A 26,768-nucleotide genomic window follows, 5' to 3' on the forward strand; every position below is an offset into this window, starting at 1 on the left:
CCCAACACTGTAAGGGTTAATCAGGGTTAATCAGGAATAGGAATAATACCTACCTTATTCTTCTGGCAGGCAACGTTATCCAACATTCCCCGAATGTGAATGGGCATCCTCTCATACAAAGCAGGACCAAGGGTCCTGCGCATTGTATGTAAAGACATCGGAGAGCTGCAAATGTTCAGGGGAATTGTACTGAGAGGAGAAAGCAAGGAGGAGCAGTATACCACCTTATTCTTTACCCGTTAGACTTAATGAGCATTTACCCCTTGCAGGAGAAAAAGGGGCACTGCAAAGCTAATAAAAGTATTCCACATTATAATATAGGCTAGATGTTCGCAAATCTATGTATTTGAGTACACATAACATATCATACTAAAGTGTATATTTTGATAGCACACAAAAAAGTTTTTAATGACATTTAGTTAAAAGATTTAATATTGGTACAATTCTACTGTTTGTCAAATGACCATTCTTATAGGTCATCATTATGTTACATAATGTCATCACTGGCTCTAAGGCACATTGCTCACATTTATGTGCATTCTCCATGCTTTTCTTTAACCACTTCCCGACCGATGATGGAATTATCCTGTCACGATCGTTCAGTTTGTTAATTCCATCAATCGGTACAATGAGCGCTGGTCCGTGAAGGGACCAGCAGCTCATTGAGTTACTGCTATTAATGGGTACCTCGGGGTCCAAGGAAAACCCTCAACAGCAGATTAGATGGTCACAGTTCTGTTATTGCAGAGCCGTGACACACAGCCTTCAGCTGCTCTCTGTTTTGTAAACAGCTAACCAGCTGTGTTAAAAAAGTTATACAAGGTATCTCTGTGGAGAATTCTGTGTTCTGCTCAGAAATACTAAGTATCAAAACCCCTGTAGATAAAAAAAAATAACCCCTTAGTGTCCCCTAGTTTAAAAAAAAAACTAAATTCAAAATAAGTGTTTAAAAATTTTAAAACAGATTTAAAAAAAATCAAAAAAGTTAAAACAAAAATGTTTAATAAAAATATTATAAGAAAATATAGTGTTGAGGAGGCTATTAAAGATAGGAGAAAAACATACCACATTCTAAAATTGTTCCACATTAAAATTGTACTCGACTCCTTGTATTTCGTGACCTATAACTCCCAAAATAAACTGAAATCCCAGACATATGATATACCCTAAAATCAGGACAAATAAAATAATTTATTATAAATTACTTTCTATTAGCTACACTAATTATGTACACATTATGATTGCCAAAAGTGAAAAAAATTGTTGTTGTTTTTTTTATAAGAAAAATAAGAATTTATATATGCATATGTCACATCAATTTAAAGCCCATTTTGTCCTTAAAAAAACTTTATATAATATGTGTATATATAATATGTGTAGAAGTCATGCATTAGGAAGATGGAAATTATGGTTAAACAAACACATAGCAAAAATGGCAAAATTGCTCCGGTCTCCATAAGCGTAACAATTTTCTGAATCTGTGTTACTAAGCAGTTAAAGAGTGATGCAACAGAAACTATATAATACACAGAAATAAGTTTTTATCCACAAGTCCAGTTTAAGCTGGCCAGTGGAAACTTGCTAAACAAGGTATTAGACATCCTATGCAATGCCTCAAGGCATTCTGCAAATTGCTGGTTTATTAGAAAAAAGGTTATATGGTTGTCTTGTCATAATTTATTTATATTAACTATAAACAGACACACTGCCTCGAGCTAAATATCAGCCCCCTTTATAGAGTGCCCCTTATGTCATTACTGTGGTTGCAGATATACAGTATGTGGGGAGACAGAGGGGTTGATTTACTAAAGGCAAATAGGCTGTTCACATTGTAAGTGGATTTGCCCTTTGCAGGGGAAGTTTCCATTAGCTTGGAAAATGTGGTGAAATTTCACTTTGCAAATAATACCCAATTATGTGTAAGGAAAATAAAACAGTATTTTTGCTTGCACATGATTGCGTGAAGTCAGCAGAACTTGCCCACATTCACTTATCTAAGGTAAAACCTTCCCCTGCAAAGTGCAAATTCCCTTTAAAAGTGAACAGCCTATTTACCTTTAGTAAGCCAACCCCAGAAAGTGCTTCTTAAAATGTACTATTGCTGCCAACAACAAGTTTACCACCTTAGTACAGAGTGACAGGGTATGCAGCTGGCCATTCTCATTCTAGCCAATGCCTGTCTGTTAAAATGACTTTGATAATTATTGATACTTTGATTCATTTTCCTTTTTGTTTGGCATTTTAGGACATAATTTCACATAATCCTACATGCTCATAAACTGGCCATCATCTGTCCATTAAAGTACTATTTGAATAATATAAAAGGGTATTTAAGCCTACTGAATTTCCCTTCTTTGTAGTTGACAGCTATTTAGTATTTAAATTAACCCTTGCAGTGGGGCTACCCTGCACTGCAAGGGTTAAATGCTTGTTTTAGTCTTGGAGCGCAAATAAAGAAGATACACTCACCTGATCCTCGATCCTGCAGGAATGACTCACCTCTTTCTCCCTCTTTTCAGCCTGTGCAATGTCCCTTGGCATCTCCGCCTGTGGAATGTCCCTTGGCGTCTCCGCCTGTGGAATGTCCCTTGGCGTCCTCACATCTAATGAACCTGCGTTAGACGTGATGATGGCACGGGTCCTTAGACCGCCAGAGCCCGGGGAAAAGGTGGCTGCGGACACTGATTTAGCAGCCAATTGGAACCGAGTATCTTCTTTATTTTTGTCTCTAGACCCATGTAGTATAGGGGTAGTCCCATTGCAAGGGTTAATTTAAGTATGTCCTGGAGTTCTTTTCTAAAGTAAGCCTTTCACAAAACCGGACAGTTCACTTTGAGCACACAATGAAATAATTAATAACCTAAGGTTCAGTAAAAAACAAACAATAAGTGGATCCAAAGATATAGGCAGCTGACTTACCCTCACAGTTCCCAAACTTTAGAACTGGTCAGTAAGGCCACTAAACTATTTAAAAGCCCTGTAGAGAGGCTTGGGAAGTAGGAGGTGATAGGCCTAAGTTCAGCTTTTACTGGAAAAGTGCAAATTTGCAATAACAACATGATCTGCTTACATAGCTAGATCTGCAGAGTGTTTTGACATGATTTCACATTTTGTTGGTTAGTGAAGTAAAGTGGCTGATTTGGGGTAATGCTGCATTTTCATGCGTGTCCTTATCATGCAATTCTTACTTTGGCTCTCCCTTTCACATAGTAGTTGCTATTATTTCACTGCTCAGAACTGAAAAGAAAAAAATATTCACAAAGCTTAAAAAAGTATTAGCAGGTGGTTCAATAGTACACCTGCTGTAAGGCCCTTTGGTTGTGAACTTTTGTCATTGTCATCAATTCGGCTTGGATTCCCCAGATCTGATTTTCCATCCCTCGCTCTGTATGTTTCTTGCCAGAATGTCTTGTTCTGTTCTCCTTTCCCCTGGGGCTAAATGAAGCTTTACAATCAGCGGCATGCACTTGCTTTCTACAAAAAAATTACATTTTAAACTTTATAGAGACTTTTGATCTCTATCTTGGACAAATAATGCTCTCTCTTGCATGGTTAGATTTGTATGCCTGTTGGCTGCAGGTGTTTAGACATTGAAATGACTGAATGCTTTATAGAATACTGATCACAGATTACGATCATGGAAAAGCATTTCTTTTTATGCTAAAGTTTAAAAAAAACTTCCTGCATTTATCACATTTGTGTCAGTCTGCAAAATAAAAATAGAAAGAATTCAAATGAATTATGGCAAATCGTAATAGTTTTACTTGGAAGCTAACGTCACCCCAGCTCTCGTGAGGCTAACTGTTTAATGTTGAAAACCATCAGATTGTGCACGGCACACGATTATTATACATTTTGCCTAATGTGAATACATAGTAAAGTTTCAGATTGAAGAAAAGAGTATGCAAGGTTTTGCCTCATCTGTTTTCTACTCTAGTACTGACAGTTTCACAAAAACAAATACTTTATATACTCTCAAGATTTTTCAAAGAAAAGACAAAAGAATAATGAATCATGACATTTGCAAGCAGTCTGGCCATCAGTTGAAGCAATGAGCTCAATTCGTACCCATTTGCATTAAATTTACTTTTTCAACAGTAATGTTTCTGTTAGACTTTCTTGGTTACTAAGTTACAGTCAAATCAAAATGATGGACACATTGATATCACTGTATCTTGGAAGTCAACTAGCAACATATCTGAAAGGTTTACTGTCATGCTGTATAGGTTTGGTCAGCACTGGGAACTTTGCCTTAGCTTAGAGAATGTGGTAGAAATTCACTTTGCAAAGAATACCCAATCACAAGCAAGTAAAAGAAAAAAACAAACAGTATTCTTACTTGTACATGATTGGATAATAGAAATCAACAGAGTTTCACTTAATTCACTAAGCTAAGGCAAAATTCCTTTGCAAAGTGAACAGCCTATTTGCTTTAGGTAAATCAACCCCCCAGAGTAGAAAGAGGCAACTCCCACTGTCATATAGTCAGAAAAATAGAATAATCTGGGAAATGAAAGGCTTAAATTTGCCATAAGCTGAGACATGGATGCAGAAAGAGATGATCAATGAAACATCTGCCCCATCCCTGCTCACACTGCCGAGACCTGCTTGTCCCTAAAATGGCTAATATGTGAAGACTTTATATGTGTAGTAGAATATTTGATATTTTAAGTATTTTCTTTATAGAAACAGGAACCATGAATGTCTTGAAGCACCACGAGTTCCCATCATTATATAATGCTTAGAAGTACTTGCTATCACCCTCTCTCAAACGCTATACAGCCCAATTGTCTCCCTGTTTTCATTAGCAATAGTTAAAAAAGAACTATGGGGTTAGGGCTTTTCCCCATAGTTCTCCTTAGGGTAACGGGAGGACACAAACTAGCGTCCTCCCGTCACCCTAGGCTCAGTATACCGCGAGCTGTAGCTCGCGGTATACTGAGACACCGCAGCTGAAGCGGATCCCGACAATTGTGCCGTGATCCGCCCAGCTGCATGACTGACAGCTGGCTCTGCCTATCTAGAGGCAGAGCCAGCTGTACCCGCTCCCTCCCCCGTCCGTTCCGCCAGTCAGCGCTGGTGGATCGGAGCGGGGAGAGGGGAATATAGCCCCTCCCATGTCACGGCAAAGAGCCGTGACAGGATCGAGAGGTGAGCGAACGCCGGTGTGTGTTCGCTCACCTCCCGATCTACTAAGCCGACCTGTGACAGTCTCATTGTCACAGGTCGGCTAGAACTATGAGGTGAGTGAAAAGCACTCACCTCATAGTTCTCCTTTAAATCAGTATGACTACCTTTTGCTTTCAAAGAAAATCAACAGCATTGCTGTGTGCAGCAGCCTACAAGAACACCGAGTGTCCAAGGTAACTTCAGCAGAGCAACACAATGTTTATATACAGTTCTGAGAGAGTATATGTGAACCATTCATTAATACTTCCATGGATTTCTACATATATGTCTGCTAACATAAGATCTTCTCTTCATTATAATAAGGCTGCCAAATTAAAAAATAATACAATGCCATATCATAAGTAAACATGAGATTTAAACAACTTCATGCATTGGGAAAAGGTGGAAAAAAATGTGAATTCTTGAAAAGAGGGTGATTGGAAACAGTAGAAACACATTTATGTTACCTTCTCTTCCCTACAAAATTCTGTTGATGTGCAAAAAATATTAGTGGACCTCATAAGAGTTGTTGAGGCCTATGAGACTGGAAAGGTTATCAAGTCAGTCAAAGGGTGTACAAACAAAAGAAAAGCAGCAATGTTTGCAGTTTTCAGGGGTGGAAAGAGCAATGCAATGGCATGCAGATGGCAAAAAACCCCCCCCCCCCCCCCCCCCAGTGTACCATCTATAAATCACTGAACAAGAGTGGAGTTCATGAAAGATTATCTTTTAGGGAGGTTCCAAAAAATGAACCTTGCTGGTCAACTGAAGTTTGCTAAAAACTGCTTTAATGTTCTACTGCACTATTGGGAAAATATTCTGATGACAGATGAGATTAAATATGATCCGTTTAGATAATCTCACATGATTTTTCGTGAAGATAAAACACTGCTTATCAACACCAAAACATCCTCCCAGTTGTATAGCATGGTTATAGGAGGCTAAAAGTGTGGCTTTGCTTTTTTTCTTCGGTGTCTGGACCGCTATTGAGGGACCAAGCCATGTCAGGAATTTTTCTTGCAGAACGTTAGGGTATCTGTGTTTTTAAAATAAGTTGGGCTGTTCAATAGAGACATTTAAAACACAGAGGTAAATTAACAGTAGAGTGGCAGACAGTATAAACCTCATAATATAGCTTGGCTAGTTACATAGTCAGGTTGAAAAAAGACACAAGTCATCAAGTTCAACCTATAGAGATAAGAGGAGAAAAAAAATATAAAAAGAAACTGCTGTGGTTATAAAAAGAATCTACTGCAGCAGACTGTTTAAGCAAGGCATCACCGAAACATACATGAACCAAAACAGTATTGTCTCAAAATACCTCCTAATTATGGTGTTGGCCTGTTCAGCAGCCACAGAAAATATTTGGTTGAGGTTATTAGTAGTAAAGATGTCTTTAATTGCTGATAAATTCAAAGGCCCATGGACTTTTTCCATCAGTGTCTACTTGTTCAATACATCTATATCAGTGTCAATTTTGTGACTACAGTTTGTTAAAGACGACTAACTACAGTGCAAGTAATGAATAACAGATCACACTTTATAAGCTATTCATGCACCAATCCATCCAGTCAGAGAGCTCTGTGGGAGCATAATGTGCAACGGGAGCCCATTTTTTTTCACCCATGTGCCTTGCTGTTCAGGGCTTGATTTTATAGTGTTTACAATGCTTCACACCACCTTATCAAGTATACATTCTATTTTCGGCAAACTGATACAACAAATCAAATTACAAGCCTGCTGTTCAGTATGTGCCTATTAAAGCTCACTTTAGCTGCATTACACTATTGGGCCATGTTTTAAAGGCTGTTCTGAGGCTAAACAGAGGTTTTCATATAAAATATTTATTACATGTTCTTAGTCTTGTAGAGCTATAATGTATAAGTAATGTCATACTCAGACATATCGGCAAATATCCCAGAACTGTTGGATTGTGCGCAGGACTTCTTAAAGAACTGTATTAGGTTTCTGCCAGGGTTCTTATATACTGCCTGTTAAAGTGTAACTTCAAGTTACATATGAAACTAAAATGAAAACGGTTTGCCTGGAATCATGTCAAGAACTCATTAGCCAACAAAATCATAATCCTAATTGTATGTCCAAACTTGCACAATCTCTTGCACTGATATCAGTGCTAATCACACAATTAGCCATCTTCTGTTTACTCCAAATGTAATATAAAGGCTGCCATTGCAGCCTCATCTGTTGGCTTCATAACGTTCTATGTGACTGAAAAATATGCAGAGAAGTTAGTTCTGGGTCAGTGACATCGAAAGACCCGCAGTCCGAGGATCAACTTGACTGTCTGGCAGATAGCAATTTTTCAAAAGGTCAGTAATGGCACTCTCAATATATCTCTCAGCAAAGGTTCCTTTTCTAAAAGTATAAGTCCACTTTTGTTGAGAAGAAAAACCGCTAGCCAGGTTAATTTTATGCACTGCAAGTATTTTGATTAACTTTATTATGAAGGTTTACCTGCTGCTGTTCTGCTGAACATAAAACATATCAGCCTATTTATAAATAAGTGGTACTGATATTAGTGCCCCATTTCCTCATACATCACGTTTGGAAGTCAGTTCTTTCCCACCTTAGTCAATTCATGGCTTATTATAAATGTGTTGTAAAATGTTTAGATAGCAAACTGCAAAAAGGGACAGGGTGACGGAATTCCCTACTAAACAAAAACATGCTTTGATAGAGGTTTTAATAAATAGGACAAACAAAAAAAATAAGCTGTAAAAAAAAGTTTCTTGATCGTATATAACAGGGCACTTGAAGTTACATTCTTTACCACTGCGGTTATACAGCTACCTTCAGGTGATTGGACATTGGCAAATCAATCAAAGCTGCGGTACAGCCCTGCAGTATCCCTCCCAGCCTGGCACTATTTTTTTGCTACTGTTCTTAGGTGATGGACACTTTTATACTTTTTGCTTTTGAGGTTTCTCCAAGATTCTTCTAATGCAATTCCCTAATTCTGCTGTAAGTCACTGCGGTGGCTCCAGTAGCTATCCAGATCAGTTTTCTCCTCAGCAAAACATTTGGCAGACTGTACCCGGACCCTGCAGAATGGAAGATGTGGAGCTAGTCTGTGGTTAGCCACAGGGTACTTTTGCCTGACTATGCCCACCCAGAGGGTGAAGAGCGGATAGCATGTCCCCGCTGACCACCGCACAACCATGGCAAGAATCGAACCCCTCCCAGATGGCCAGGCCGTAGCCCCAGTACCCTTAATGGTTAAACTCGATGCTCCGGTGCTACTGCGGTGTCACATTTATAGAGGTGGTTCAGCTTTAAGAATTTAAATTTGGCACACTGGCTGTTTCCTATCTGGCCTGGGGGACCAGGAACACTGCAAGCGCAACCTCCTTCCCAAGTACTATACTGAGCATGCACCTGCCATTTTTTCTCCTGGCGCGCATAGTTCCACAACTATGGTGCTGCACATCGCTGCTGTTTACAAGCCTGAGTCACCTTGCTGCCTACACTGTTTGGACAAAGTGCAATCTTTTACCACTGGCAGTGAGTTTTGTAGGGTGAAAACTATGTCTGCATAGGAGGCCCTTATACACAGACATAGTAAAACTCCTGGTAGGCTTTCCTTGGGCACTTCTGGACTGTCCAGACCTACTGTCACAGGCACCAGTAGTTCACCCTGCTTCTTTGTTGCTGGCTCTAACAACATGGCTGTTGAAGCTCAAGTCCTGAGGGGTAGAGGTTTTTCAGATGCTGTCATCTCCTTAGGGCTAGATAATTGACCTCTTATACATCTACCTTCACACCTGGAAAGTGCCAGGAACTTCCATCCCAGCAATTACTGGGTGGGGATGCATTTTATCCTTCCTAGCACACCCCCTGCACAAAGGCTGGTTGCCACTCACTCGTGCAGGGGGTGGCCCACGTTGCTGCCACTGTTCATGCTTCGTTGACTTCATGGGACCTCAGTCTGGTTCTTTTGGTTCTTCCTAAGCTACCATTTGGACGGAACAGAGATATTTATCTGTCCTTGCTCCCTTACAAGGTGGTTGTTAGGCATTTTTCTGATTTTGCAGCCTTAACTAGGTGGTTTCAATCTTCCACCATAACCGGGAAATCGTGTTACTATACTTGTGTCCTGCACCAAAACATCCTAAAGAAATCGTAGTTCTAGCTTTTAGAGTTTACCTTTTTTGCCATGGCTGCTATTCGCAAGTCTGACTCTCTGTTTATCCTTCCCCATGGCCCCTGTCTGGGCCTACCAGCCCCCCTCCCACTATTGCTAGGTGGATTTTTTTGGACCATCTCCCAAGCCTACGAGCTGTATTGGAAATTTCCTCAATTTTTGGTCACTGCACACTTCATGAGAAAGTGTTAGTGCTTAGTGTTTTTTTCAGCATCAGGCTTCTATTTCCCAAATCTGTAAGGCTTCGACCTTGTCCTCATTGCACACCTTTGTCCAGTTCTGCCAGCTGAATTTTCAGGCCTCTGCAGATGCCAGTTTTGGGTGGTAGGTTATTCATGCGGCACTGTAACTTTGGGCACTTTTCAGTTTCTAGTTCCCTTTTGGGTTTGTTGGTCATGGTCCAAGAACATAACTCCCTGAAAACAGGAATTTTGTCTTATCTGTAAAATTATTTTCTTGGAGTACATCACAGGACACAGAAATCTCTCATCTGTATCCTGTCATCCACTCTGTAAGATTGCTACAAAACTGAGGCAGACCAGGAGTGGTTATGCAGAGCTGTCCTGCTGCTTTGATTGTTTTGCATGTGTCCAATCACCTGAAGGTGGCTACATAACCCCAGTGGTTAAAGGCAAACTCTTGGGGAAATTTTTATTAACCCTTGCAGTGGGGCTACCCTTCGCACTGCACGGTTGTGTCCAGGTGCTAAAAAAAAAAAATTATGCCCTCCCGATCATTCCAGCGGGCTCGTTCTTAGACTGGTCCCTAGAGCCTCTCTCCCCCTCCTCTGCAGCGGTTTAAGAATCATTGTGTCATCATGTTCTATACAAGTGTATAGACGTGAGAATGCTGAGAAACATTCCAGTGACCGGAGACGCAGGGAGTTGGCTCAAAAGTTCGAGGGATTACGTTTTTTCTTTTTAAGCACCTAGAATAAAACCAGCCGTTAACCCTTGCATTGCAGGGGTAGCCCCACTGCAAGGGTCCATAACATTTTTCCTTGGACTTCTTTTTTTAAAGAAGTTTACTACCTGTGTCCTGTGATGTATTCTAAGAAACGGATTGTGCAGGTAAGACAAAAATCATACTTGGCTATATGATGGTTTACAATTGGGCCCCATGACTTCTGATTAGTTCCTACTTCTTGACTGCAAAGTGTGACAATTTGTGTGCCATATTGTACTCCGTCCCAGTGAGAAAAGCTGTGAACCAATTGCACTAGTAGAAAATGACATTTGCTGGGGCACTGTAACACAAACAGCATGCAAAATGTCACCAGGTTTACCATGATTAGTAACATTTGATTTGTTAGTTACAGAAATTCAGATTGCTACAATTTGATAATTTTTTATTAGAATACATTACAAAAGGGCCTGGGGGCAGTTATAAGTGTTATCACTCTTTAAGAAAAAATATAGTTTTCTTTAAATAGTGATATCTTAATACTATCATCCTGTTATGTTCCATCTCCTACTTGTGCCAATTTCTAAACTGATATCGTTTTAAGTTGTGTTATTTATTGGCAGTTATTATTAAGTTCCTCAATCTGAGTTTTTGCACCGATAGAAGAATTCTATTCAAATGGTAGAAAAAAAAGTCAAATGTGTTACCCATTGCATTCATATTAACCAGAACCGGAATTCTAGAGCTGGTTTAAAAGTAAAAATCTGATTTTCTGCTATGGGCAATACATTTTTTCCCCTTGGCTTTATAGAATGCCCTGGTTAGTATTGTGCAACAGTACTCATTGATCATAGGTGAGATTCAAAGCAAACAAATATCTAGAACATTGTTTTAGAAGGTAGATATTTTGTGCATTGCTAATGCACTTATTAAATTACTATAGACTCTGATACACTATTGTTTCCTTTTGTAGCATTCACTGCTGTGTATCCACACACAGCTGCAACTGTTTGCATGGGGATAAATAAGTAACGTGTAGAATGCTATACAGATTTTTTTTAGTTGTGCCCATTTTAACATAGATTAAGGCCAGTCAGAGACCTGCCTTAACAACAGGTGATTTATATGAATGGAGGTGACATGGAGCAGTTTTAGCCAGGACCACAGAGGAGCTGATGTAGGACAGATGGAAACACAAGGAGACAATTCCAAGACCGCAGTTAACAATTGAGATGGATCCTTAGTGTGAAATTGTTTGTTTTAAAGCAAAATGTTGGCTCCATGCCACCTCTCCTTAATCTGTAGTCCCTGTTGGCTGTGTTTTTTTATACTGTTTTTGTTTTCCTTTCCGTACTTATTACTTTTCTGTAATTATTGAGTTTGGTAACATGATACAGGGTCCTCTGCACCTTTGCCACTTCTCCAGGCTAGGTGATCCTTGCTGATGCAAAGAGCAGGGCTGAGTTGATTATGTTACCACCACTCTGCACCAGTACACTGTGAACACAGGGCTATGTGGTGATGCCCCCTCAGAGAGTAACGCTATGACACACTGCATTCACAATAGAGTCCTTAGTCTTCCAGGCTGAGTAACACTACATATTATTTAAAACGGAGGACTAAAGACATATTGTGGCCAAGAAGAGATACTGTGGGATAAAGCTTTGGATTAGAAGTGAGTATGAGTATATTTTTGCACTTGGGGGGACGTATTTCGGAAATGAAACACTTCCTCATTACTCGAAAATAACATAGTTTAAACTATGCTAAGAGGAGTCAGTTGTGAATGATATACATGGCACTTGTACAGCTTTTGTCCAGTGTCTTTGTAGAACAAATCTTCCTGTTTATAAACCCCGCTCACCTTTGGTAATGCCCTCAATAAGGTCCAATAATCAGAAACCGGAGTGAGCAGTATATGCTTCTGTGAAGCTAGAAAAACAGCGTGTACATAAGCACTGTGATATGTGAGGAAGGTCTCTGCTGCTTCTAATCAGGAATTATTTACTGAAGGTACATTTTTTACTGCTGTGCTTTGCCATATTAAACTCTGCTAATAAATTCCTATTATACAACCAAACTTTCCATTTCATGTAAAGTTCTTGGAATGTGTATGCGCTCTCAAATTATTTTTTATGTGTTTTTTATTTTCTGTATAGAAAATGTAAACTCTGTCATAAGGTTACTTTTCTCGGTGGTCTGCTTGTCCTATTGATTGTGGGTATTCATACTGCTTATCTATGGCAAACAATTCTGATTTTCAATTTACAAAAATTGTTTGTCTTGCTTTTCTTTCTTCTAGAAAATTGAAAATGGACGATTTGCCAAATGTAAATATTTTGCCCATGCAATGGTCAATAACACTGATTTACTTATGATCATGAAGAGGTGAGTTTTGATAGTATTGCTATATTTATTTACAGATAAAAAAAACCTAGAAATATAGTAATTGTAAATTGACATTACATAGATTCTAATTAGGGTTGCACAGATACCAAGTACAGTACTCGGTACAAGTACGAGTACATGCACCGATACATTTGAGCTCCAAGACTAGACTGGAGAAAAATCCAAAAATTAGGAGGCAGCTGTCATTTGTAAGGAGCACACGGAGCTTCTGGGATTTCTACATCTCTGTTTACATGTACGATTGTGTTTTTATAAATATAAATAAACTGATGCACAGATACCAGTTTTGCGAGTACTGGTACTTGCTGAGTACTTACAAGTATGAGTACTGATACATTTTTGTTTATTGTAATTTGACAGTTTTTCTAAAACAATATCGACTAATGATTTCAGGACAGTGGGGGAGTGCCAGAGCCAGGTCCCAGCTGCAAGCGCTGCAACCGTGGTAGTTCTCATGAAAATGCCAAGTATCTGCACTGGTACTTGAAAAGTATCTGTGCATCCCTAATTCTAATATGTTTGGCCATGCATGGGGCGTTTACATGAGGATGTTGCTCATAGGTGATGGATATACTTTTACCATATAGTGAACAGAGTACAATAATCAACACACATAGGATTCATTAAGGGAACCCTGAGAAAATGATGGATGCTAGTTGCCTGGCTGATCCAGCATCCTCAGTACCTAGAGTTACTGAACTGAAACAAGTATGCAGGTCAGGAGTTTTGGTGCAGGTCTGTAGTGTCAGCCAGACAGGTAGCATATTAAAATGGAAGGAATACCTTGAATAATCCCCTCCAGCAATGAGAGGTCCATGAGTTCCCTCACTGGCCCTGACATCTTCTGTGTTTAGTATCTTTGGCCATCTTGATCAGCTAGGCTGGGATGATGTAATTCCAGCAAGAGCAAGGTAAGAAGCCTTAATTGCAGAAGAGACATAGAATGTCTCTTTTGCAATAAAAATTCTTTCTGCTTGCAAGTTTTTCAAAATGAGGACAAAATTCTGCTTCAAGAAGTTAGTCATCAATGGCAGCCTCCATATTTCTGTTAGCATACATTTTCTGTATGGAGCTAGCGGTACAGAATGCAATGTGCTGCAATAGGATGCATCCTATTGCCTCGTACTGATGGGATGCTCAGTATTCAAAAAGTAGTTTGCTTTTGTCACCTCTTCCACAGAGTTATGGGAATACTATCTGTACTAATGGTCATTTTACTAAACTGTGAACTGTGAACTAACCTCAAAGTTTTATCAGTGGTTAGTTACCTTGTTCAGTTCAGCTTTTTTCTTCTCTTTTCTAGTTTTCAGGTGTTTGTAGCATCTAAAAAAATATTGCTAATTGAAGCTGTCATGGAGGACATTTATTATTCCTATCTGACAGCAAGGCACTGCTAAACTCGGAGCAGATTGTGTGTCATGTATTACAAGTTATTAATTTCTCCCCCAGCTCTGCAACAGAATAAAACCTGACCCTGACCACTTCTCAAGTATGGGTCTGTTTAGAGTGAAAATCTGCCTTATCTGCAAAAATAAATTGAGAATTTTTGCAGATTTGTTGTAGTGTGGTGCCCAGGAATACAGGTGCAGGGGTCACAAATGCACAGAGAGAGCCAGATTTGCAGCTAATAGTGTCACTAATTTGCTTGATACATGGCCCCCAATGTGTGTTTTCCTTGTTTTTATGTGGCCATCTTTAGGGGATTTTAGTCTTTTAGGTGTTGGCTACCACCATTTTATTAGGTTGCTGTTACTTCCAAACTATTTAGAATGGTATTTGGAGCTTCAGTTTTTATTGTCCCCATAGGTTGGTCACCCCTATTTTTTATTTAATACATTGTTTTTACAGGGTTGTATAGGATCTTGGTTTCACAGTTTGGTTTACTACAGCCTATTCATAAAGTACTTTTATTATCTAGTGTAAGAGTGTAATTTAATAAACAGATATTCATAAGGTTAATGATATGTCCACATAATCTCCATGGTAGCATATCCTTCCCTATTGCATCTTTAACATTCTGAATTATTTCTCTGGAAAACACAAAGGAAAGAATAAGAGGCAGCAATTGTAACTCTTCCTGATTCTGTCTCTATGAAGGCAGACAGGTCTGCCCTCTGCTTTGCTGGTAATTCCATGGAAACACAGTGATCAGTAAGAGTTATTAGGCTGAAAACTTTGCTCTAAAACAAAGGTAGGTCTTAACAGATGAGTGTAACAATAATAATAATTAATGCTATTGCGTAAAATGAGGCTCGTCCAGTTAAACTGTACACACTTACATCTAATATGGTGTCAGGATTTATCAATAAATCAATCAAATACTTGTGTGACATAACTGAATAACCTCTATTTCTTTGTTTTGTTTTTTTCCAGTGGTGTTTTGTTTGTTACCAAAGGAACATTTGGACAGCTTACTTGTGAGTGGCAGTACAGTTTTGATGAATTTACGAAAGAGCCAATCATTGTGAGTGGTAGAAGACTACGCATTGAAGCAAAAGTAAGCACACATTTTTATAGTTTGAATATTCATTAACACAGCATTTTTGTAAAATCCAATTCTTGATCAAGAATTAACTCCCTGTGTCCTGTAATGTATGAACGGATGGAATATGGGTTATGGGATGTGGGTTTATAACCCTTCCCACGCCCTGGGTTTTCTCTACTGCACTGAGATGGCCACACACTGCTACCGCTGCTGCCTTGATTCTGCATGTCTACCAGGGAGGCCAAATCTCCAAATCCATTGTATTTAATAATGGGGTTCCCTCTGAGGCAATGGCAGATTATGGATGCAGGGAGGTATGAGCGAAAGGCTCTGAGGCCTCACAACCTTATAATGATTCTGGGGAGGGTGCTGTCCCCTGTGGGGACACTGTTTTGCTAGCCCTATACTCTGGTCTTTTTCCCAGTCATTTCCCACCTCAGCACCCTCCAGGGTGCTTACCCACCTCAGCACCCTACCCTGCTGTCCAGAGTGAAAGTTATTTCAGTAATTGAAGAATTAATGAGGAAGATGTGTGACCTAACAAAGTCCACAGGAGCTCAAGCTGGCCCCCTCTCCTTCCTCCTCTGATATTTCTCTGTTGGTTTCTGCACTTCCTAAGGAGGAAGTTAAGGTAGATGGAGCTACTTCCATTTTCTTTTGACCCCAGGTAGAGGACCTGTTTCCTGCATGATTGTTTACAGTTAGAACAAGTTGCATAGCAGAACCTGCAAGGGCAAATAAGGCCTTAGGGAGAGCCTCTAACCTCTTGTCCATGTGGTCCTTGAAAACAGGAAAATTCTCTACAGGGACCATTATCATCTTGTTCAAACAAGAAATAGCTGGGTCTATAAGAGGGACAGTCCATTTTTTGCCGAAATCCTTTTGAATAGGGTATTGCTAAGCAAACCGTTTTGGTGGAGCAAGCAGTTTTTTTTGGACCGATCCCAGTCACTACTCAACATCGGCTGTAAAAGTGCTTGTACAGTGAAGGTTGTGGCAGGTTTCTGTATTTTTAAAGAACCCAGACAAGTGACCTTTGGCAAGGCCGACACAGGTGGCTCCAACTGTAAGCAATCATGCACCACGTCCACAAGAACATAAATAGTGTTCTTGACTTTTTCACTATTGTAGAGGCAGAGGGTTCCTATTGTCCCAGCACAGTAGACAGGAGTGGTAACCTAGTGCAGTAGTATGTAGAGATCTGACCTCCTTGGTTGATGTGGCAGCAGTAGCAGCGTGCAGCCAGCTCAGTGCATACCAGGGAAAGGAAAGTGATGGGTGCATGCACAATAGAGAAACCCCAGTGGGAGGCTGTGCAGGCACCATCTATGGAGCATTCTTGAGAATGGTGCAAATTCAAAATGAGAGGGTACAGTGATCACCTTCCCTCTGAGCCCCAAGCTCACCCATGCCAGGGGCCAGAAGCTGTTTAACCTGGATACCTGAACAGGGAAAAGACCTGACTTATAAATGCTCAGAGTTGCAGCTTTCCCAAGCTAAAAATTGCCATCAACCGTTTAAAAAGTCATACATGTCAGTATTAAGGACGAATTTCAGCTTTTAGAACTGCAATGCCTTTATAGAATCCAAATGGTTGTATAGGTGTGTCTACTTATTTTTTTCTTACAAGTGCACTTCCATTATCAAGGCCATACAACACTTAGTACATGTCAGTAAACCTTACTTTAGCCAAGAGCTGTCACAGTGGAGCTACCCTTTGAAAATAGAATGGCAACCTCTCATAAATGAATCGTGCTGTGGCATTGTGTGAAGCCTCACAGATGAGGGGCACATATAGGAATTAGTGTTTTACCACCTATCATTGTGTCAGCTCATACATGACACCTAAAACAATTTTAGTGATTGCATTTTATGCAAATAAATCCATTTAGAAGATAGGAGGACTTGTAAACCTATATGTCAATGCTGTTTTTTTTTGGTTCATATGTAACTGCAATTTAAGCAACATACTGTTTTGGCCTACTATCAACACAATACTGGTGATACCTTACATCAACCTTTCTCAGCCAGGGTTCTGTGGAAACCTATGGTTTCTCCATAGGTTGATTGAGGTATCTTAAGTAGTGAGAAATGGCTTATAGCTCTCCCAACTAATGGTGCTTTCACAGTCCAGGCACCAACGTCACTTGGCAGAGCCAGCGGCATGGGAGCAGTGGAGCCTCCCCTTTCATTTCTCAGTTAAGGGGGGGGCTTTTTTTTTTGCATTGACCACCATGTACCAGTACATTCGTTTCACTAACCACAAATGTAAGGGGGCATTCTTCCCACTAACACAAATGTATGGGAGCATTCTTCTCACTGACTACCAAAGTAAGGGGGCATTCTTCTCACCGACCACCAGTGTTAGGGGGACCCTTGCTAACTAAACAATCATGTGAAGGGGGGCTTTCTTCAACTAGTCATCAATGTAAGGGGGCATTCTTCTCACGGGCCATTAACCATCCTGGCGGTAATCCCGAGTGTGGCTTGGGGTTAATTCTCTGGACCAAAAGCGGTAACGCCTAGCCACACTCGGGCGTCTTCCGGGTTCCTTCCCTGCGAGCGCCGGCGTCGCAGGGGGGTGAAACTGGCCTGAAATTCAAAAGTAAAAAATAGAAATAAAAAAAGAAAAAATACTCAGATAATCATACCGCCAGGGAGGTTAATGTAAAGGGGCATTTCTCCATTCACCATTGATTTAAATCGGGACACTGTCCTTGTTTTCTTCAATTATTCCTTTGTACTATGAGGGGTTTTAGCAGGAGTTCCCTGGGATATGAGAATTCATTAAGGGCTTGTTCACACAACGCGCGTACCAGGAGCAGAGCAGTTACAGACCGGATCAAAACTGCGCCCAATGTATTCCAATGGTATTTTGGGTTCTAGTTCACACCGCAGCGTTCAGTTCCCGAGCATGTAAAAAAACTGCAACAAGCCCTATTTTACCTGCTCTGCAACGCATGCAAACGCATCAAAAAAGCATGCAAATGCCCTGGAACGCACTGAAAGCCTATTCTAAACTTAAAAAAGAAGAAAAAAACTTTTATTTTTACCAAAAACGGCCTGGAATGCATCAAAAACGCGTCACAACCCACTGCACTGCGTGTGCAGAAACTCATGCAGATCTGGTCTGCATTTGGTGTGATCCAGCCCTTAGGGCAGGGGTCTCAAACCTCCGGCCCTCCAGCTGTGGTGGAACTACAAATCCCATGAGATTCTCACAGCCACAGACATGACTCCCGAAGAGAGATGCATCATGGGATTTGTAGTTTCACCACAGCTGGAGGGCTGGAGGTTTGAGACCCCTGCCTTAGGGTTTCCTCCAGGGTAAAATGGTTGCCTTAGATATTCTTCATTCATGAATGTCCTGTTGCTAAACACAAATCTTATGAGACATAAGTTCTGTTTAGTTGCTCATTGCACACAGCTCATTGGAAGAGTGCAAGTAGTGCTATATTCCCCTTTCTCCCCCTGGTAATTGCAGCTCACTAACTAGAGGAGTTTTCCATCAGGTAGGCTAGAGGAGGAAATTCCCTTTGAATATAATTGTCACCTATATCTACTGAAAAAAGAGAAAGACCGTTTGTGGTTTTATCATCATGGATATTATACTGCTTTATGGTAAAGCCACTTCATGGACTTTGTTATTTATTGATGACCTGTAAATCTCTGAGGAAGCCATGAAAAGTTTTTTTTTCTCTCTTTGAAATTTGGTCAAATCCCCAAACATAACCATGTTTATCTTCATAGCGCTGACTTTAAACATTGGCTGAGATAGCATAGTGATATTTTGGCAATATCATGTCTACAGTGATCTATTGTACAGCAAAATTTCCAAATGAAAAGCGGTGCCTGTTTACTGTATAACCTGTTCTTTGAAGATCACAGGCTTAAAGTGGATGAAAATTCCAGAAATGAATGCAAACACTGAGACCTCACTTCCTCTAAGAAGTGGCCAGAACCCGAGTGTGCATTACCAAGAGCCGCATAGCAGATTCCTTAGGCGCAACGTGAATAGAAATGATGAGTCTGTTTCTTACATCTGAAATTGTTTATCTTGCAGGAACGAGTGAAATCTGTTTTCCATGCCAAGGAGTTTGGAAAAATCATTAATTTTAAGACTCCGGAAGATGCCAAGGTAAATACAACAATATTTATTAGCTACTGCCTTGAAATAGAGCGGTGAATGAATGATTATTATTGGCTTGCTTGACTCCAGAAGGTGGCTACTATTTTACTTATGTGATATTTAGAGACTGTTTACACCATCGGGGGTGATTCAATATAGCCTTTGAAACAGGTTTCTGGAATTATTGTTGTTCTAGGAATTGAAGTCAAGTCTGCCTGATAGGAGATGTGGCCAAGAGATAAAATCAACGCACCACATCCTAACAGTGGAGGGAAACCTCCTTGGAATGTACTGGGGCAGGACAAAGAGATATGAGATCAATGTCCTGATTAAGGTGAAAAAAAGAGACCACCTTGGGGAGAAAAAGCGGCCCTAGGCCTCAAGACAACCTTGTCCTGTGGAGGACAAGAGAGAGTTCTCTACAAAAGAGAGCTGCTAATTCAAAAACCTGCTTTGCTGAGGCAATTGGCCAGATCAGACAATTTTCGACCTGCCAGCAGGCATACTCCTGAGGAAGTCTGGAGGAACAGGATTATACCAGATGGTTGTATCATGATCCTAGACCCATAAAGTGCTCTGTGGTTAGCTCAGCCAGTACACACAGTGTCTGGAGAGTGCTACTAGCAGAACCTATTGCCTACAGGTCACATTACAGGCCAGCTCTGCATCTTCCTCACACCAGTTAGGACCTCTTTGACTATGTTGATGATAGCAGTTCCAGAAAGCTGCCAAGATGCCAGCTCTGCAGCATCTAGAGAAGCTTGATAGAAGAAAAAATGACCTTGACAAAAGTCAATAGAAATGGGTTTGCTTCTCTCTGAGGAGAGAAGACGTCCATTCACCTAGAACACGAGCAAGAAACCTAAATAGTATTTCTACCTTTGCAGTCAAATGTGAGAAACCCCCTGCATAGGTTTATGTGTTCCTATTCACACAACATAATGAAAAAAACATATATATATATTTTTAATATTACTTACCTTTTGAAAGTTTCTCCCCATCTCTCACCACCGAGTAGGTCTGTACCTCTTTTCTTTCACCGCCCACCACACTTGCACCCCCTTCTCTCACCACCTACTTTCTCATCACACCTGTAACCCCCCTCTTCTTTAATCACTCACTGCACCCTTCTTCACAATCATGCCTGTATCACTCCCTCTCTTCATGCCACACCTGCCCCCACCCACAACTGCATCTACATATGCTTCCCACTGGGGCTGCGGAAATTAACGATTAATTCCTCGATTAATCGTTAATTTCTTTGATCGATTAAAATTCTTTTGATCGGTACTCACCCCCCCGCTGGCTTTTCGGGAGTTCCGTCGGAGATCCGGTGACGTCACGGACATCGACGTCACCGGACTCCTCCCGCCTTCCGCAAGTGGCTCTGTCGGCTAACGAAGTGGAGGTGGAGGAGTCCGGTGACGTCGATGTCTGTGACGTCACGGGACTCCTCCCCCTTCCCTTCGTTAGACGACAGAGAGAAGTTTCAGAAGTGTCACATGACCACAAATTTAGATAAGTAAAAGGGGCTTTTAGGTAGTTTTTTTTTAAACGAAACCCAGCAATTAGTTAGAGGGTGTATGGGTTAAAGGGTGGTTGTATGGGATGGGGAGGGGGGTCCCAGAAATCAGCTTAAATAGCATCAGGGAAAATTGCTGCAAATGTATTTCTTTTTTAAATATTAAAATGAACATGACAGCATGACTTGCCAAATGTATTTCTATTATGACAAAGCCCTGTGTCATTACTGTACCCAACTTCCAGCAAAAAAAGACACACCAGCCCAAACAATGTCATCATTAAACTTTTACTGAAATATCAAAAAGATAATGTTTAGAACACAATCCTATTCATAAAAATTCTGCATAGCTCAGTGACTCACCTCTTCTCCCATGGACCCCATGTATAGGCCAATGTAGTTGGATCTGTATGTGCGTTTTAATGAATCGAAATTAATCGATTAAAAAAAAAATCGATTAATCGAACACGAAAATTTGAATCAGTACCAGCCCTACTTCCCACTGATCTCCCTCCATGCCTGCTGGCCTTCCCCTGCTCTCACCAGCACACCCCCTCTTAACCACTATGTCTGCATGCACCATATCCTCAACAATAGGTTCTCAACCCACAATTCTCAATGCCTACCGCCCCACTGTACCCTTTATCATCTTGCTCACAGACTCTCATACCTCTCTTTTCCCACCACCTGCCATGCCTGCACCCTCTCTTCTCTCACCAAAGCACCTGTATGCCTGCTCTCACCACATTCTCCTCCCTGCCTTGCACTTACTGCCATGCTGCACCTTCCCGCTTCAATCAATGTGTCTGCAACCCACTCTGCTCTGCCCCTGCAACCACCACTGCACCTCCATGCCCACCACGCTCTTACCAATGCTCCTAATGCCCCCCACACTTTCACCAACACCCCTGACCCTCATCTTCCCACCCTGAATACATGCAGGCCCCCACCACCCCTTGCCAGTTCTAGACCAGGCACTCTAGACCAGGACATATACTGTATATATTTATTTGTGATTTTTCTGGCCCACTTTGTGCGTCTTTTTTATATGCAATTCAGTGAAATGCTTACCACGTGTATTGAAAGGTTTATCGTCATTTTTCCTCATAGTGGATTCTGTCTAAATTGGACGAAGTCCGAGATCTTCAACCAAAGCCATGAGAGGTGATTCCAGTAACTACCAGCTGGACTTGAACATACTCCAATTTCATGGCCTGCCAAACATTTGTACAACATTTTTGAATGGTATTGTTTAACTTATTGATTGTCGGCTATTTTACCAAATGATTCCTGAACAATTGCTAGAGGATTGTTTTCTATGTACACATTGCGCTTATCTACAGTGATTGATTTTTGAGCTATTACTCCGCGTAGAAGCCCTGCCATGGAGACGTGTATACGGTATGCAGGAGTTACTGGTGCCCAGTATTTTACAAGGAGAACCATGACCCGGCCTGTTCATTCTATAGATTGTGTACAGTACAGGGCGCGCTGCAGTGTAAGAGATTCTATTACTACACAAAATGTTTACAGTTCTTTCCGACTTCTAGTTTCCACATGAAATGTACACGGCGACAAATCTTTTCTTGGAATGTTACTTTTCACTGTCTTTACTGGCAAATGTTATAAGTTATTTCTTTTGAATGTATGCATGTTTGCAATATAGAATATGTGGTGCTACAGCCTTTGTTTGCACTAGTTCATAAGGAAGGGATATTGGGTTTGTTTTCCTTTTCTGCAACCTGCCTTAACTAGAGAGTTCACAGTGTTAGTCCAGTTTTGTGCTTTCACCATATATCACATCCATTGACATTAAAGCTGACCTCCAGGCACATAGAAAATAACAGAGGTCAATGCAACTGTGTCCAGTGAGCAATGAATGTATTTTTACAGCAGCTACTATGAATACTTGGGTTTACCATGGTATCTGACTGCTGTAATCTCCTGAACAGCAGCACTTAGACTGGGAGAGGGAGAGGCAGGACTGGGCTCTGATCAGTTTGTGCTGCAGTGTGTGTGAGCAGGCACCGAACATTCTGATAGGAGGAGAATGCAGCGTTAACACAGGGATGGTTCAGTACTTTGCTGCCACTCCTTCACTGTCTGATAACAGGCTGGGGGCAGGGAGGTGACCTGGTTGCATTGTGTGATTGCAGTAGAGAAGAATCAGGTCACCAATCTAGCTGTGCTTTGTGACAGGATGTGTACTTCTCAAGGCTTAAGTAGGCAACACACTGTGTGACTATGGCTGAAATTTGCACCCTTCCACCCGGCATCCTTCAATCAACTGATCGAATGAACAGCTTGGAAAATTCTCAGGTGAACAGAGAGAGCAACCAATCGGCTGGATGCTCCATTCTGGTATTCTGACAGCGTCTGGTGGAAACCACAGGATATTCCTGCATCCACACTTGTTACATGGAGGAATCTGTTATATCTTCTTCATTCAGCGCACAGGTTGAATAAAGAAAATGTAACTGTGGATACAAAGCCATGGGCAAGTGAAACAGCTCCCACATACTACACTCTAATTAGTGGTTTGCCTGGAGTTCAGCTTTAAGAATGCTTCAAGGGAATTAGTAGGATTTGATGGACTTTAGTCAGGCAAACAGGACCCCATTGTCTAGTACAGGGGTAGACAAACTTCTGCCCTCCAGCCATGGTGAAGCTACACATCCCATCATGCATCTGTCTCTGGGAGTCAGGTCTGTGGCTGCCAGAGCCTTGAAATGCCTTATGGGATTTGTCGTTTCACCACAGCTGGAGGGCCGAAGGTTGGCTACCCCTCATTTAGTTGGTTACAGTCAGCTAGCCAAATCAGTGGTGCCTAATGCGAATGTTTTTCCATCGGGTTGTCAGCACCACTAAGCAGTAGACTTGTACAGTATGTCAGCACCACAATTATCACTGTTTATATTGTTTCCACCCAAATATCTTCAGGGGTATTGTTCATGGAATCATCAGTCCTCCTCCCATTTCAGGGTTTTTATTGTCAAACCAGAACTCTTCCCAGTTTGATCTAAAACTCTGTCTGATCATTGGAAGGGAAATAAACCAGTTATGGACCGAAATGTTTCATCCAAGTATCCAGAGTGCACCGAGTGGTCCTTCTTCCCAGTCTTGTCCCTGGAGCTGTATGACATCTAGTTTTCCAGCTGTGTTGCAGGAGTAAATAAACACTGTGTGCAGGCCTTGTTTCTAAATACAATGTATATCGTATTTATTTTTTTTTGTTTCTTTATATAGTAATGCAGAAAAAAAAAAGCTTGTGACACTAAACTCAGGAGTTAAATCTTAAAAATACATTCCAAGTACCTTAACTATTAATAAAAATGTATCTTATTTATCTTGTATCTTATGTGTGCATCACTCATCCAAAGATCCTCAAATCCTCTGAATTGGTACCGGCACTGTCCTTCCTTCTGCTCCAAGCTCACTCCTGTGATGGACTACAATCTCCGTACAAATGAGTAAACTAAACATGAGATTGTAGTCCATCACAGGAGTGAGCTTGGAGCAGTGACTACTTTACAACACACACAGTGACCATGGGGAACAAAAGTAGCCACCCTCCAGAAGGAAGGACAGTGTCAGCACCAATTCAGAGATGATTTGAGGATCTACAGCCGAGTGATACACACATAAGATAGTTTTGTTATTGGTTAAGGTACTTCAATAAGCAAAGCTAGTAGAGTCCTGTCCTGCATCAAGAAGGGAATGTTTTGCAGGGATAAGTCTATAATTTTGCCACTTTACACATCACTGGTTCGGCCTCACCTGGAGTATGCGGTGCCGTTTTGGGCACCGGTACACAGAGGGGATGTCCTTGAACTGGAGAAAGTCCAGCGAAGGGCGACCAAACTCATCAAAGGGATGGAGGACAAAGACTAGATGCCACCACCTGAAACTGGTAGAAAAAAAATTCAAACACAAGGGGCGGAGGGGGTTCTTCTCAGTTCGAGCGGTTAGGGTCTGGAACTCGTTGTCACAAGCAGTGATTTCAGCAAATAGTGTGGATTCGTTCAAGAAGCTTTTGGACGATTTCCTGAGAAACGGTAATATACAGGGGTACAAGTTCTCCTAAAAACAAGATATCACACACACACACACACACATTTTTTAAGCTTTAGAGTTTAGTCTCACTTTATTAAAAAAAAAGATTTTTAGAAAGCGCCTTTATTGTATGTGTAAATAACTTTGTACCAAATGAAATGTTAGCGTCATGATTATCCCACTGTTTATAGCAGCATTAGATGTTTACAAATAACAGTGGACACTGGTGTTTATTTTTTCATTTTATTAAATATGATTGGCTTTAGATTGCATGGTAATTAAACTATTTTTGCATGTCAGTATTTCCAAAAGAAAGCATTGTTTGCCCTGAAACAAAAAGAGTCATCTGTATGTATCATTCATGACAAAGTTATTGCTGAAGTAGCAGGCAGGCCCATAGCAGAAAGGTCCAACTTGATTTGGTCCATATGGGGTATGCCGGTGCTGGAGACTTCATGGAGATGGTTGAAATTTTGGATGGCACAAGCTATTACTCACTTCTAGCACCTGATCAGCGGTTATCACTAAGAGCAGTGCAGTGGATATCTGGATTGGGGCTGTGGCATGGTATTTGGCAAGTTAGTACAGACATGATTTGGTTTGTAATTATTAGTGATTAAGGGTATGGGTGACCTTGAGGTTATAGGGCCATGTTTAGGGGTTAAAGTTGAACTCCATGTAAATATAAACAAAACCTTTGTATGTATTACTTTAAAAAATAATGCTGTTACATGCAACTGGTATGAATACCTCAAACTGTCTTTATATTTGCTGTAATAGTAACACTAAGAGCGCGAGAATCAAGTGTCAGCCAGTCCCTCAAGCTGAATCTACTGATAACATACAAAGCCTCATTATTACTTCAGCCAATTTTTGGCTTTGTTTACAGGCGAGTTTATTACCGGTTTTTATTGCAGTCTATGTCCATTTTGGGGAGATTACATATCATTTCCTGGTGAGAAAAGAAGTGAAATCTCTTCAGTGGGAATAGACTGTAATAAAAGACTCTTGTGTACCAGACCAGACCTTGTATGCTCAATGCTTCCCTGCCCGCCAGGCCCTCTCCCAGCCTGTGTGTCCGGACTGCTGCCAGGGGCTCCTGGATCAATGAGGCTTGTAGGCTTCATATATATATTATTCCAATGTGTTGTTTAGGTGCAGATCGGCAGGATTTACATGTCAGCTACACCACACTTGCATGTAATATGTTTTAAATAAAAAGTGAACTCTAGGCAAAAAAACAAAACAAAACCCCTTTCATCTAAATACATTCCTCAACAGCCCCAGAGGATATAAATACACTTTGTGTGTGCACTTAGAGAACTCCAGAAATTGTTTTTTTAATTAACCCTTGCAGTGGGGTACCCCTGCACTGAAAGGGTTAACTGCTCATTTTTGTCGGTTTTAAAAAAAATAAATAAAATGTATGCGCCCCTGATACTTTGAGCGGGATTGTTCTTAGACTGGTCCCTGGAGCCTCTGTCCCCCTCCTCTGCAGAGGTCTAAGCTCCTGTAAATCATCACGTCTATACGCTTTGTATAGAGGTGAGGATGCTGAGGAAGATTACAGTGGTGGCGTGTTTAAAAGCTGGAGCTTAGGGTGAGCATAACGTTGTTATTTTATCACCTAGACACAAATGAGCACTGAACCCTTGCAGTACAGGGTTAATAAAACATTTTCCAGGGGTTCTTCATTACCATATAAAAGTAGTGGTGACATCATCATTGTGCTGCAGGGAGCAGAGTTGTGGAAGGTTATGACTAAATCATCAGCCCATAGATGAAATGTAACACTTGGTCAGTTTCATAAGGTGTTATATTGGCAGAAGTCATTCCGCCATCACTCTCCCAATGCCTAGAGTTTAGGGGTTCTAAAGCTTTCCAAAACTATGGGGGGGGGGGGGGGGGAAATAAAGTTATACTTAAAACTGGTTTC

The 26,768-nt window shown here is 40.9% G+C and overlaps 1 protein-coding gene across 1 annotated transcript in view; it reads left to right on the forward strand.

The window, feature by feature from the left end:
- The window catches only part of VPS13A (vacuolar protein sorting 13 homolog A), a 153,452-nt gene extending 131,280 nt beyond the window's left edge, over positions 1-22,172 (forward strand). Inside the window, exons 69-72 of the mRNA XM_018558253.1 lie at positions 12,537-12,622; positions 15,017-15,140; positions 19,192-19,266; positions 21,890-22,172. Coding sequence (XP_018413755.1) covers positions 12,537-12,622; positions 15,017-15,140; positions 19,192-19,266; positions 21,890-21,940 — 336 coding nt within the window. The 3' untranslated portion in view covers positions 21,941-22,172. The remainder of the gene's footprint in view (positions 1-12,536; positions 12,623-15,016; positions 15,141-19,191; positions 19,267-21,889) is intronic.
- Positions 22,173-26,768: the final 4,596 nt, after the last annotated feature.

This window comes from Nanorana parkeri, unplaced genomic scaffold (genome assembly GCF_000935625.1).
Source record: "Nanorana parkeri isolate BGI_ZX_2015 unplaced genomic scaffold, ASM93562v1 scaffold328, whole genome shotgun sequence".
Classification (NCBI taxonomy): Eukaryota; Metazoa; Chordata; class Amphibia; order Anura; family Dicroglossidae; genus Nanorana; species Nanorana parkeri.